The sequence below is a fragment of the Aulonocara sp. 'chitande type north' Nkhata Bay genome, linkage group LG3, assembly GCF_057382095.1.
Source record: "Aulonocara sp. 'chitande type north' Nkhata Bay isolate Kocher_YH1m ecotype deep benthic linkage group LG3, A_spYH_male_GT1.1, whole genome shotgun sequence".
Lineage (NCBI taxonomy): Eukaryota > Metazoa > Chordata > Actinopteri > Cichliformes > Cichlidae > Aulonocara > Aulonocara sp. 'chitande type north' Nkhata Bay.
In genome coordinates, this window is record NC_141346.1 from 20,658,320 (window position 1) to 20,672,722 (window position 14,403).

Sequence of the window (14,403 nt, forward strand, 5' to 3'; positions counted from 1 at the left end):
GATTTGCTGGTTGCACGAGCATGATGCAAATCTTGGATTTAGAGCATGTTCAAGAAACCAGTTTGAGATTATCTGAGCTTTGTAGCAGTGTGTGTTACCCTGCTGGAAGCACTCATTAGAACAGAATGGGGGAACTCAGTGTCCTGCAGGTTTTAGATGTCTCCTTGAACCAAATGATTCAAAATTACCTCATCAACATGTCTTGAAGTTCTACAGAGGTAATGAACTAATCATTTGGTTGGGATGTGTTGACCTAGAGTGATATCTAAAACTTGCAGGATGGGCCCTTGAGGGCTGGAGTTCCCCACCACCCTGCATTGTTCCCCCCATCCCTCAACTCTTTTTCCTGTGAACACTTTCCTGACGAGCTGCACACATCTAATGTGTTTTACCCATGTGAAAAATAAATAAATTTATTCATACACTGCATGAATATATGTTAAAATCTCAAGTGACACAAAAAGAATAATACACTACGCGACGCTATCACATCACTATCACATTACCAATGCTGGCATCAGCTTTAACCTAGCCCTTGGCCTTTGGGGGGAGTTGTGCTTTCACTAAAATCTGTTTTAAACAATATGTGTTGGATATATTACTAAAACAAAAAAAATATGCCTCATTATTTCCTTTGATGGTTTCTATTGGTGATAATTTAATCGGACACATCACAGCAAAACACTTCTGACAGTTGTGCCAGCAAAGCCAGAGGGATCCTCACCCCTGACACCAACACTGAACCTGGGGGTGCCAGAGAGGGAGGAGTCAAGGGTCGTGGTGAAATACAAAAGAGGATTATATCTGAGTGTTCGTGCACAAAAATGTTCTAAATATAAATGTTTTTTATTGTTAATTGAACGTATTGTGTGGGCATTTCTAGGGCCTGCAAATGTAAATAAAAAAAGAGTGAAAAACTGTGAAACCTGTGAAAAACTAACAGTTTAATATCTTAAGGAAATACTTTTCGTCCTGTTTTGGCAGTTTCGATTTATGAAGTAGACTGATGAAAGACAGTATTATGGTCACAGGAATAAAGAGCTCAACCAGCCCTGACTCTCAGGTGATTGAGGTTGTAGATGGTTTACAATCTGAACATTTGGGGGGTTTTGTGGGTGTAGAAGAGAAAACTATGAGGAGAGCACTGGAAGAACCTGAGGGAAGAAAATAGCTGTTTGTTGGGGGGTGGGGAGGTCGAGGGGTTTATAAACATCATGGACACGAGTTCATCTCTACAGTAGAGATGAATCACACTCAAAGACTGTCCTGCCACTCTTCTCCGTGCTAACATCTGAATTATCCACAAATCTCTAAATCTACTTTTACTTTAGGTTTCTTTCGTATATTCCCTCCTTACAGTCAAGGACAGACAGATGCCCGGCATAGAGGTAAGTATTCATTCTAGTGATTATTGTTATTATTGGATTTTTAATTGAATTATATCAAAGGATATCATGGGTGTATTACCGGCTCTTTGGTCCTTATTTGGGGAAACTGTTGTACGGTAAAGTCATTGTCATAAATAGTCATATTGATATCACATAAATACAAGTTAATTTCTACAAAACTTATTAATTTAACTTCATTTTATTGTAAAGTAAAAAAAATATGTTTTTTATGTTTTGAATGGTAAATTTCATCATAGTCGTCTTTTAAAATTAAGATTTTCATCTACAAATGATAACAGTTTGGTAAATAAAGATATTCATGGCAACTCAATGACTTTTAGAGCAAATATAAATGTAACTAAAATAACAATAAAACAGTTTTAACAGACGAAAGTAAACAGAGTAAAAGTGTCAATCAAATGTAAGTGCTTATAAAGCGCTTTTGTGTTGACAGTTACATATTAATGATAGAGCAATAACCAGTAAATGATCATTTGTAATATATAGTGTAATGCATGCTAAGATGATAATGAAATGTACATTTATTCATTCTGACTGCCTGAGTCACTGTAAACTGTGGATTATTGATCTTATTTCAGGAGATGGGACTAAATCCAAACTCTGCAGGGCTGAGCTGTGGCGGTAAAAATCAATAAACATAGATAAAAGTAAGACCATCAAAAAATACATTTTCTGACAACATTCGAAAGTGATTTGTTTCCTTCTTCTGTTTCAGTTAAACTGCAGGCGTACGACTGGTGGCCAGCTGAGCAGCAGCAGAATCTCAATACGACCAGCAGGGGGCAAAATAACACGCCACAGACTCAAAGCACTGCTGCTGATACTGTGAGTGTTTTTATCCCCATCTGTTCACACTGTCAGGATGAGGCCTCGATTCACTTCTGATGAGATGGGTGTGTGTGTGTGTGTGTGTGTGTGTGTGTGTGTGTGTGTGTGTGTGTGTGTGTGTGTGTGTGTGTGTGTGTGTGTGTGTGTGTGTGTTGAAACCTTCCCTTAAAGCCAGTATGTTCCCTTTCTAACAGAATCAGTGTTAAATGCAGTCCAGGCTCGGGGTCCACTGTCCCCAGGCTGTTTTAATGTGCCTGATGTGTTGAACACAGTGTGTTCAACACATCAGGCACATGGGAAAAAGCTACAAGCTGCTGCTTTCTGTTTCTATTACGATCAAGACTGAGACACCAGGAAATTGCTGGGCAGAGATCAGCAGCCTCGAGGAAGCTGGGAGTGAAGCACCGATAATACAGAAAAGGGAATAAATGTATTCATTATACTAGTGAACATCCTGTTACCTGCCATTTAAATTAAACCATCCATTTTCTCAACTATAAATAAATTAATAGTACAATAAATTATTTAAAATAAACTTTTTCAGATTTGTAATCGTTCAATTTCTTTTTTTAAACTAAATGTTTGAGCCTCTCTCCTTGTCTCTCTGCAGTCCGTCCATCCTCTCGTTCCTCTCCTCCTCTACAGCGACAGACACTTCCCCTCTTCCTCTCTGTACAGCCAGCCAATCAGCGCTGCTGCTGCCCAGCAGGTCTCCGCCCAGTCCGGGCAGCACACCTGTTACCACAGCAACAGTGCCTTCAGGTGAGTTTGTGGTGGGTTACTAAAGTTGAGCAGTGCTTCTGATGGAAACCAGTGGTGTGAATGAACTCTGTGCGCTCGTGCCTCTCGCCCTCGGCAGCAGGCAGCCTGTGAAGAAGCCTCTGAACGCCTTCATGCTCTACATGAAGGAGATGAGACACAAAGTGCTGCAGGAAGGCCAGGAGAGAGAGAGCGCCGCCATCAACCGCATCCTGGGCCGCAGGGTGAGAAGCCTGATGATGTCAGAGTGACGCAGGAGCAGGGCAACACAAACACAGTTTCAAAGGGTTTCTTTGGTTGCTGGCTGATGTAGCCCTTTTCACCATTTTTAATGTTTGATGTTTGATTTATGCAACTCTGAGTTTGTTTAATAAGCACTTCCTGTCTCTGTTCCTCAGTGGCACGCTCTGTCCCACTCCGAGCAGTCCAAATATTACGACCTGGCGCAGAAAGAGAGACTCCTCCACATGCAGCTCTACCCTGGATGGTCTGCCCGGGACAATTACGTATGTTCATTTTATTTATCAGAAATTCTCCCTTTGCATGTCTGTGCCTGAAAGCTTCTGCTTCTTTTTTTAATCTTCAGGGTAAAAGGAAGAGGAAGCAGAGCCAGCAGATATCAGGAAGCACTTCCAGGTCGGGTTTTTTTTAATATCCGTCACTGACAGTCCAGTCATATTCATAAATATAGGACATGATGATATTTGAAGGATTTTGGAATTAATGTGAGTGAATATATGCCAAAAATTCAAAAAATGTAATACACAAAAATATAAGAATAAAATAGAACAGTGTTTTATTTCCCTTTTAAATAATAAATGTATTTATTTTATCAGTGTGTGCTCAGATATGGAGTTTTATGGGAATATTTTAACTTGCCTACACTGAGACTTTTTTAATGTACAGATCCTGATTCTCCCACTAAAACTTTCAGTTTTATATATTTAACAGTTTTTGAGACATTTGGGAAGTGAGCTGCAGTTATTTTTAAATAAATATATTTAATGGCCAAATAAACAAATAATATTTAAATAAGATTTTTATGACACTATTATTAATTACATACATCAGTTGGTTTTAAATTATTTTAATTTTACAATTGTTTTGCGTTATACTGAGTTTGCTTTCAGTCAGTGAGCACCTGCCTGTACATGGAAACGAATAATAAACACTGGCATTTACACACCAGGGGGCGCTGCAGAGAAGTGTTAATAATTAACCTAAAGTTTCTTTAAACTATAAAAGTGATACACTGGGGTTTAGTATGAAATAATTACTGTGAATAAACTCATAAAAGCTGAGATTTTAACCACGTGTGTAAAACTATTTTCTGTGAAATACATACAAATCTTTTCTGTTTGTTTATTGCAGCTGGACTCTGAATGCTGGATGAGAGCTCTGAAGGGGGGGGGATAATCAGACAATGACAAACAACTACAATGTAATAAAACAGCGTGCGTGACTTTTCTGTCTGCGTGTTTGATTCTTTGGCTGTGAACTCCTCCTACACGATGAGGAGTGGTGGTATATCTTAGGTTAATCATCATAGCACCTAACTAAATGTAGTTTATCAGTATGTCAACAGCACGAACAGACCAAACAACACCACTATGGGCATGTAGCAGTAACATTATTGTGTATGCAGGCTTATTGGGGCTACCCAAAACTTTAAAATAGTCAAAATTAAAATAAATCCTCAGATTTTTTTTAATTGAAACCCACTGAGAAAATGACTTGAATCCTTATGAAATGACTGCTCAACTTACCTACTTTTTATCTCTGCTTAAACTGTTAAGTAGTTCAATTTGTCCCAAAAAGTGGACGTAGTGTTTTCAGTGAGAGAAACGCTTTGTCAGAAGGAATAAACTTTCTGAGATTTCCTTACGTGGATGATGGTGAACATTCATCAATACACTTTCATTCGTATTTTCCAATCATAAATCTTTATCTTAAGTTATGATCGTTACACGCTAAACAATAATGTCACTAAACAAACAACCTCTGCAATCTTTTCCTGAAAGATTTATGACTTTACAGCTGATAACTGCCTAGTTCGCATATTATTAAGTTTTTATTTTAACTTAAAAGCCATGACGGTCAGAACAATTAACACTGATATCACAACACAACAACTCAGTTCTTCCTGATACTGCAATGCTGGTTTTGTGACTTACAGAGAATAAATAAATATAACAAAACTTTTTAGAACAAGTCCTAAGCCAAATCTGGATGAAAACATGATAAAAATTGAAATGACAAGCATTCACATGGAATTTACTTTCACATTTTTGACACGTCTGAGGCTTCTTTTGTTCAGTTTTGCAGCATTTTCACGAGTAACCTACAGTTTATTTAAGGTGACAGAAGAAAAGAAAAAATACAGCTGACAAACAGTTGGCCAAAAGAAAGTGGACATTTAAGGATGTGGGTCTTAAAGAGACAGGAGCTTTTTTTTCCTCCAGAGAAGATGTATATGTGAATTGTATGTAGTAGTTCATCTTTAAAACAGAAATATTTAACCATAGTAAACAGTTCTGTGCTCAAAATAAGTCTTTTATTATCAAAGCAAACGTGTGATTGTGGCAGTGTGTTCAAGTCAACATTGGAAAAATGTGAAGAAACATGTTTATAAAACTGTGGAGCTTTCTGGCACAACGACCTTCATTATTAATGCTAGGTACATTAGGTAGAATCAAAGTTTGCAGTAAGGTTTTCTTTCACTGATTGATATGGCATTTAAAAAACAAAAAACACCCACCATTAACTCAGTGCCTTAACACTTAACATTAAGACTTGAAAATATAACTTCAACAACAACAATCAAGAACATAAAGCTACAAAAACAAATTAATTGACACTGATGAGGACCCACCTGGAGCTAGCACTGAGAATTTGAAGTCAAACCACTTTAAACCACCACAGCCAGAAGGAACTGTAATACTTAAGGGTTTAGTTTATTTTGTGTTAGGTTGCACATCCAGAAACAACAACACGGCTAGTTTAGATTTAGTCTTTTTTTACCATTTGTATGTGCAGCTTCATTTTCCTTAAGTATATCCCAAAGATATAATTAACACAGTTAGCAACAATCCAGACTGAAAAATACAACACAGCTTAGAAGTTTAGCTTTGGCACCACTCTCAGACTAGCTTACAAAAAAATAGTGTCTTTTCTTGTTGGCAGGTTTACGTCATGGATGCTGAAGACATTAAAAATGTTGTTTCTGATAAAGAGCAAGAGCTAATAATGTAAACGCACCGTCTCTTCCTCCTGTGAGTCCTCAGTACAAAAAAAATGCTGATTCCAATAAATAACCTGAAGGTAGAGTCTCATGTCCACCTCTGTCCATCCGTCCTCTTCAGGAGTCAGGGAGGACAGATGCTGCTGTCATCAGGTGACTTATCTCCCCTCCTCTTTGTCCTCACTTAACTATCATACCTGTCCACTATACTGTATCTCCGTCTGCATGAGGTAGTAGGGATGGGCACTGGCCACCCAAACTCAACGGGAACAGTAGCCTTGACGTTCCCTTCCAGGAATTTGAAGATCCGGTTCCACCAGGTTCTAGTCAGGTACTTGTTGGGTTCCTGATTGTGTACCTGACAGAGCACCACAAGTTAGAAAAGAAGAAACAGTTGTTGTTTTCAGTCAATTTTGAAGTCACTCAGATTTGAACTTGTCCGAGATTTTTAGTAGATGCAGCTATGCTATGAGTTTAAAACTCTTTATGTATCTTTATCTTAATGTAATAATACCTGACACAGTGAAATAACAATAGGCCAAAACAAGATGGCCCAACACAAACACATTCCAAACAAAAAGTGTATACAAAAATGTATAACAAATTATATATACTATGTCCTATCGGCCTTCTCATTTAAATTGATTCCTCCATTTCAAATGCTTTCGTTATTCCTGCAAGTGTTTCGTGCTTCATGACTAACATTTTGTTGCCTGCCCATCATGCTGCTGCTGCTTCTCTATTTGTTATGGAGGTGTGTTGGTTTAAAAATGAGATTGTATGTTTTCATCTGGTCCTAATCTTGTCTGACTAATTGAAGCAGCTGAAAGAATCCTAAAACCCCAGAACACTGAATAAAGCCAGGAGATGGTGTTACGAGGCCATAACTCAGTGTGTGTCTACTCACATGTGATTCCAGCATGGCGTAGTACCACCGGAAGGTCCAGTTGACGACAAAGTATGCAACCACCACATCGATGCTGTAGTGTTCATGGCCGAGGAGGATGCAGATGAGTCCAAATATGCTCAGGAAAAAGCAGAACCAACGATACCACCAGAACCTGGGCGGGCAGTCTGAACACAAACAGGGAATACTAATAAAGCAACATGCACAAATTAGTTTAATACTAGTAGTAAAATCAGGGTAATGTGAAGTTAAGAGTTTATTCGTGATAAGTTGCATATCAATGTGTGTGATCATGTAAAAATAAATAGGTGTGTGGTTACTCACACTCCTTGATGAAGAGGTAGGACAGCCTCAGCATGATGGTGTGACCGCTGTACAAATAGTCTCCACACAAGATGTGAGAGCCGGTCACATTCAAACCTGAAGACACAAAGAAATGCAGCGTTTTATGTTAAATAATTATCACATCCATCCATTCGCTTCCGCTTATCCTTTTCAGGGTCACGGGGGACGCTGGAGCCTATCCCAGCTGTCATAGGGCGAGAGGCGGGGTACACCCTGGACAGGTCGCCAGTCTGTCGCAGGGCTAACACACAGGGACAGACGACCATTCGCGCTCACATTCACTCGCACATTCACACCTAGTGACAATTTGGATTATCCAATTAACCTATCCCCACAAGCTGCATGTCTTTGAACGGTGGGAGGAAGCCGGAGTACCCGGAGAGAACCCACGCAGACACGGGGAGAACATGCAAACTCCACACAGAAAGACTCCGGCCTGATGGTGGAATTGAGCTCAGGACCTTCTTGCTGTGCGGCAACAGTGCTAACCACCGTGCCACCGTGCTGCCCCGTTAAATAATTATATTATATTATATTCATTCATTTCACGTGATTAAGAACGATGCAGAACTTTTAAAGAAACTCTGCACATTAATGTTGAGTGGACTCGTTTTCTAATGTAACCTTAGCTAATGTTGATAATTGTTGGTGGTGGGAACGAGGCTCCCTGGTGTGAGTGAGCATAAATGTTACATCAGTACTCCTTCTGCATGAATAAAACCCACTGATGATCAATCTCAGATGCCCTAATCTCCGCTGTGTATGCCACAGTGCAATGCAGCAGTGTCCGGTGCTTGAATACACTAGTGTTTCCTGTGAGTCAGTGTTCAGCTACAAGCCAAATACTAAACACTTACTGTACATATTTTATAAATCTAGTTTTACCTCCTCCTGAGACCATCCGGATAATCCGCCACATTTTCTCCGTCACATTGTCGTAGAGCTGCATGGACAGGACAAACGATCTTTAACTGAAGAAGGGCGACTAGTGAACAGGTGAGTGTACTTAGGTGCACCTTTACATACCTTTGGAGCGCACTCTAAGTGTTTTCCAGGTACCGGCAGGGTGGTGATGTACATGGTGATGCAGCGATACAGGTAGAGCGTTGCAATCATGAAGAAACACCGCCGAGCCACGATCGCTCTGCAGACAATAACATAAAAGTGTTTTTTCAGTGAGATTCCAATCCGTGTGTCAAAGGACAGTTTGGCAAGAAACTGAACCCCGTTCACAGCTGAATGAGACAAAGCACTAAGTAACCCCGGGGACAACTGGGGGAACACTGTATATAAGAACCAGTCCATTTATTAAGTACTGCAAAAATCTGAGGGAGAAATAAAATTGACTACAACAGAGAGTGGGGACCCAAGATGGAAAACTCCCAGCATTTTATGTGTTTCTAACACAACCACGAGGTAATTAAACATAATTCACTAGCATAACCAGAAATGCTGACAATAACAACAAGTTAGGAATTAGTGACGTGCCTTTGCCACAGATCAAAACACCTTTGCGATCAGGAGATGTGGGAAAACTTTCTCTGTCGGAAAATCCCTGTAGTGATTGTTAAATGCACTGGAGCATGCCTCACTAACGCTCCGTCAACTACAATTAAACCACGTAATGCATGACACAGTGAAACCCGTGCTCTGCAAGAATGTGAGTTTAAAAGATCACACTGACGTTTACTCCATAAGGGAGGGGAATTGGGCTTGGGTGCAGTACGAGTGTTAGTACACCTTCAAGCCTTAGTATTACCTGTGTTTAAGTGCCAGCCACTGGACGAGCCACAATCCACAGAGAGTCAAGCCACAGGCCTCTGTTGCTTTGAAGGCCCAGGGCACTCTGTCAATGTAGTCGAAGAACTTGTCAGGAAGCGGCGGAATCACAGATTTGTCAGGCACCCGTTCATGGATGATAACGATTATGACAGCGTTGAAGACGAGGGCGAAGAAGGCGTAGATAAAGGACACGCCCGTTTTCCACCACTCTTTAGGGAGAGGGTCGTCGGACTCCTTGGTGATCTTGTCGTAGTTGCAGCGTTGCTGTATCTTGTTGCACAGCGAGTTTATCAGCTGGTTCTCTTTCAGCACTTCAGTAATTTTTCTGCGCCTGCCTTTGCCGTCACCATCGAGAACATCCTCAGAATGAGGTGTCCGGGAGATGTGGTGAGTATGGTTGGGCACCTTCGTAGACTGAGGAGGTGAAGGCGGATCTGTCGAAATCACCTCTATGCAGTTTTTATCATCTTCCTGGATCAGTTCTGATGCTGCCATTGAAGTCTTTGGCAAATAAGTTCTCTGATTTATGTGAAAAAGTTTAATGAGTTCTTTGATCACTCACAAGAGTGAGCTTCTGTGTCAATAATGAAGAAGTCCGACTGTCAGCAGCGATTGAGCTCCTTGGTCTGCAAACCATTTGGTATTAACGACAGAGCAGCGATCTTCAGTATTTGCAGTGACGTCACAGAGAAAGCAGGTGACCGGCATAAACCTGAAAAAAAGAAGACCATGAGTAAAAAAAATAACTACAACTACAACTCTGTTATGAGTTATCAGTAAGGATCTTATATAGACTCGCATTAGTACACCTACATAACCCAAACAGTTTCACTACGTCGTACATCTGCAGTGAAATAACATAAGTTACAAAAACAGAAACTAAGATAGACATTGCATGTTGAGCGTGTCAGAATCAGATTACATTAGAGTTTAGATAACAATAATCAGATGAACTTACAGCATCTGCCCTTCTCATCCATCAGATAAAGTTTTTCAGCTGAATCTTCAGAACAACGATGAGTTTCAAGAACTCTCCTTTCACTCACTGAGTATCACGCTACACCTGCAGTGTGGGTTTGTCTTATATTAGCGGCATCACCATTAGCCCAGATCTTTACTAAACTGCATAAAGTGAAAATTGTACTTTTTCATTAGACCTACTCCATAACCTCAGCCCAGAAACCGGTCTTGTATTGACACTACAAATTTCTCTCTGCTTCTTTTTCTGCTGCCATTTCTCAAATCGACTGGAAGTGCACGGATCAACTTAAAAAGATGAACTCCGCTGCCAGTTCTTGCTTTGGTGGTGAAATTGAAATAGTCACACTGGCAACACTATCAGCTGCTTGTGTGGAGGATCTACATGTGTTCAACACAGAAGTACAGATTAATCTTTAAATGCATTGTTGTACAACACAGGTACTCATTCTGGTCTCCCTTACAACTCAAGTCCCCAAAATACTGGTAATACCAGCTCGCACACTATCATGTAACTCTCTTAAAAGCAGACCTTTACCATCCATTCATCCAACCTTTTTCTGTTTATCCATTTCAGGGTCACAGCAAGTCATTCTGGTCCCTCTTAGGACATTAAGTCCTCACAGAGTGACTGTAGACAGACTTACGTCCCCACAATGTCAGTAATACTGGTATACACACACCTACACCCGGAAGCCCACATGACTCCAGAGAATTTGGCCTTTAGTAACCTGAGGATGACACTCCCTGCAAAGCCAACACGCCCACACAAACACAGTGTGTGAACCCACAGCTGCTGACACGTTCTGACAGCATGCCACCTGGGACAGACACCGCCATTTCAAGTCTTCACCTTCAGGATCAGTATCTGCTGATAATGTGCTGATAAACCTCCCACGCCCTTCCTCGTTCAAGAAGCAAGGCGTGGTTTGACAAATAACAAAATGATCATTAAACTTCAGTTTAAAAACATAAAAACTGGGCCAGCATTAGAAACGAACATGACTATTCAATGAATCCAAGTTCATAGTTTGATACTGACTTACATGTTATTTGAAATTATAAGGATTTATTCATCGACTTCTAAAATAAAATGTGCACTTGTAAACCCACTGCTGATAAATTCCTCCTGAGTGTGTTGCCTTTCTACCAACACTTCACACAGGAGTGCATGTCTGACATCACCTGTGTGTGAGCATCGCCATGTGAATGTTTTCTAACCAGTCTCACCCGACAGAATTACTCAGGCAAGACGTTTCCATGAAAATAAACTGTTCACAGCTGTATGAAAGATGCTAAATGATAATTAGTTCGTTTTAAGCTTGAAAAGTTGAACTTTTTTTTAGAAAAAAAAGTAGTAAAGTAGAAAAAGTTGAATATAATACAATAAAGTGATTCTATAAAGTGACTACAGCTGTCATTGCAGTTTCTAGGTCCCCAGCCCCAGTTAGCAGCTGGTGGCACTGTAACATATTTGAAATGATAACTGTGTTTATAGAATACATTTAACTGTGTAGCACTTCTGTCACCAACCAGTAAGATTTAAGCATCCAGTTGAACATCCCACACCCCTGATACTTTTAGGGAACCAATCATGTTGCGAAAAACAAAAACCCTAAAGAAAAAAAAAAAGAGTAACTGTGTCCCTACGAACAGCAAATACAGAAAAATCCAAATAACTACCTTTTCATACTTTGTCCCAAACACAACTCCTGCTGCCCACCATCAGCTGCTCTGCCCTGAATGAACCTTTATTTGCTTTTCTGCTCCCGTTTGGTTTCATTTTAGCGTCATTGTGTCAAAAGCTCCACTTTCTGCCCTGAACTGGCAGAAAAGTGGCCTCTGCTCAGCTACCAAGCTACATCCTGTTTACAGAGCAGCAGAAACGAAGTCTAATCGAGTTACAGGCATGAGAATTCAATTTCACCAAGTTAGAGCTGATTCATTAACCCAGGACACACGAGTTTTACACTGCTGCAAAGCGCCCAACTTACCTCACTGAGATAGTAAGATAAAGAATATTTTCATCTTTCACTCACCAGAGAATGTGTTTAGCCAAAAAAAAGCACAAAATTCAGTCACAAGGATTTAAAACAGAACCAATGGTCACACTGTGAGAAGAGCAGGCTTCATAACAGTCTATGTACTCACTGAAATGTCAAATGAGTAAACTTACCATCGTTTAAACAAATAAAAGTAACACAAAGACGTAATATTGTAATATAGTGTTATAGAAAACACATAAATAACCTCATTAATGTGCTGGAACTGATAAATACAGTCACATTTCTATCAGACTTATTTGTCTGACCAGCTGATTAATGATTCACTTGTTTTTAGAGCAACATAATGTTTACAGTCACTGGCCACTTTTTTTTTTTTTTTTTTTTAGGTACACCTGATAAATTGCTCATGACTTTGAATGTGACATTGCTGTTTATGCAAGATGGGCTGATCTGCTGGGATTTTCACACATTTGGCATTTATGAATGCATGCAACATGTGGAACCTTGAAGAAGATAGGCTGCAGCAGCAGAAAACCACACAGGGCACCGCTCCTGTCAGCTAAGAACGGGAATCTGAGGCTACTTTTCGATGGTACGGTCGGAATATGGGGTGAACAACAGGAAAGCGTGGACCCATCCAGCCTTATATCAACAGTTTAGGCTCCTAATGGTGTGATTTGGTATGGGGCACAGCTTGCTTGGCACACTTTGGGCCCCTTATAATCCAATGAGCATCATGTAAACACTACAGCTTACCTGACCATGTCCATCCTTTTATGACGATGGCTGCTTCCAGCAGGAAAACACACTGTGTTACAAAGCTTAAATCATCTCAAACTTCTTTCATTCCAACTTACTGTACTCAGATGGTCTGCACAATTACCAGATCTCCATCTAACAGAGCACCTTTGGGATGTGCAGCCAAATAAATCTGCACCAACTGTGTGAAGCTAAATGTCCTCCTTGAATCTGTGCCACAAGGAACTTATGGCAAAAAGGAGTCCAGCCTGGTATCTGTTAAAGTGGCTAGAGAGACAAGCTGGAAGTATTGTACTGATACCTGCCAATTAATCCTTTATACCAGCTGAATTAAACACAATGAAAACACATCTAATATGCAAGCGTTGAATCAAAGACTCAACAGAAAGGCAGGAATGACATGTTTAAAAATGTGCCACAAAACAGCAAACAGCCACGAACTTTGAGTTAACTTTCTGCTAATTAATGACTTATTAGCCAATCAACAACTGATCGATTAATTAGTCTGAAAATCCCATTAGCACAACATTAACAAAAGTAAGAAGGAAGTAATTTTAAGCTTTACTTTGATAAACAGAAGTTAAAATTAGTTCACGTTAAATAATTTCCAGCAACTAAAAACAAACGTTTCGTGACTCTTTGACGAGTCTGATATCGATTAACTGGCTTATCATTTAAAGGGTGTTTGAACCCCACTCTCTGATAGAACAAGTACAAATTCACACAAAAAAAAATGGTGTGAACATGTCAAAACCGTGAAAACCTACTCCGATTTAACGTTAAAAGTTACATTTCGTGTCCACGGCTTCGGTAAGCCAGTGTACGTCTCACATTTTAACTGGTGCAACGTAAACAGGAACTCAAACACACCTGTCGGAAGGTGCACGCGCGTTTCCCGTTCGTTTTAGGTATAAAACAGGTTAAAACAATTGTTAAAAAAGTTTTAACAAAAGAAAAACAAAACTGCAGTTTGTGCGCGCGAAGACGGACAAAAACAAGACTAACTTTTTGTCACCTTTCCTTCCACTTTTTCACCTCCTCCTGTTCCTCCTCTTCCGTCTCCTGGTTAAGCGACACCAAGGTTCATCTGCACGAGCCTCTCTGTGCTGGTGAGAAACTGCGCCCCGCCTCCACATGTCCCTCGTTTGACTCCAAATATGGTGATGCTGCTTCCGCCTGCATCGCGCCTGCACCGCTGACTCAACTCGAAACGGGCCGTGACTCACCTGAGATCGACTTCTCTCGCGGGACCTTCCGTCAAACGGAGAGACGGATGTACGGAAGCTCGTTTTTACCAGAAAAGTTACAAATAATAAAACTAAAAATAAACATTTACAGCTTGACAGAATCAAAGTTGTGATGATGAGAAAAAGAATGAGGCTACCAATG

At 40.3% G+C, this 14,403-nt stretch overlaps 2 protein-coding genes across 7 annotated transcripts; one reads left to right on the forward strand and one right to left on the reverse strand.

The window, feature by feature from the left end:
• Positions 1–10: 10 nt before the first annotated feature.
• Positions 11–4,459, forward strand: LOC147334467 (lymphoid enhancer-binding factor 1-like). Of its 2 annotated transcripts, none has more exons than XM_086272629.1 (8): positions 11–1,388; positions 1,988–2,030; positions 2,125–2,234; positions 2,848–2,999; positions 3,097–3,220; positions 3,395–3,502; positions 3,583–3,632; positions 4,368–4,459. In XM_086272629.1, exons 1-8 carry the CDS (start codon positions 1,374–1,376, stop codon positions 4,387–4,389), a joined length of 624 nt encoding a protein of 207 aa, XP_086128755.1. In that variant the 5' UTR covers positions 11–1,373; the 3' UTR covers positions 4,390–4,459. The 2 variants fall into 2 exon arrangements, with proteins under 2 accessions (XP_086128755.1, XP_086128759.1); XM_086272633.1 differs by having other exon boundaries at positions 3,100–3,220.
• Positions 4,460–5,528: 1,069 nt separating this feature from the next.
• Positions 5,529–14,136, reverse strand: sgms2b (sphingomyelin synthase 2b). 5 transcript variants are annotated; one of them, XM_086272680.1, is made up of 8 exons: positions 10,416–12,540; positions 10,230–10,334; positions 9,249–9,983; positions 8,516–8,633; positions 8,375–8,432; positions 7,469–7,564; positions 7,145–7,311; positions 5,529–6,595 (listed from the first exon to the last, which is right to left on the reverse strand). In XM_086272680.1, exons 3-8 carry the CDS (start codon positions 9,764–9,766, stop codon positions 6,422–6,424), a joined length of 1,131 nt encoding a protein of 376 aa, XP_086128806.1. In that variant the 5' UTR covers positions 9,767–9,983; positions 10,230–10,334; positions 10,416–12,540; the 3' UTR covers positions 5,529–6,421. The 5 variants fall into 5 exon arrangements, with proteins under 5 accessions (XP_086128806.1, XP_086128784.1, XP_086128790.1 ...); XM_086272658.1 differs by lacking the exons at positions 10,230–10,334; positions 10,416–12,540 and adding an exon at positions 14,030–14,136; XM_086272664.1 differs by lacking the exons at positions 10,230–10,334; positions 10,416–12,540 and adding an exon at positions 14,020–14,099.
• Positions 14,137–14,403: the final 267 nt, after the last annotated feature.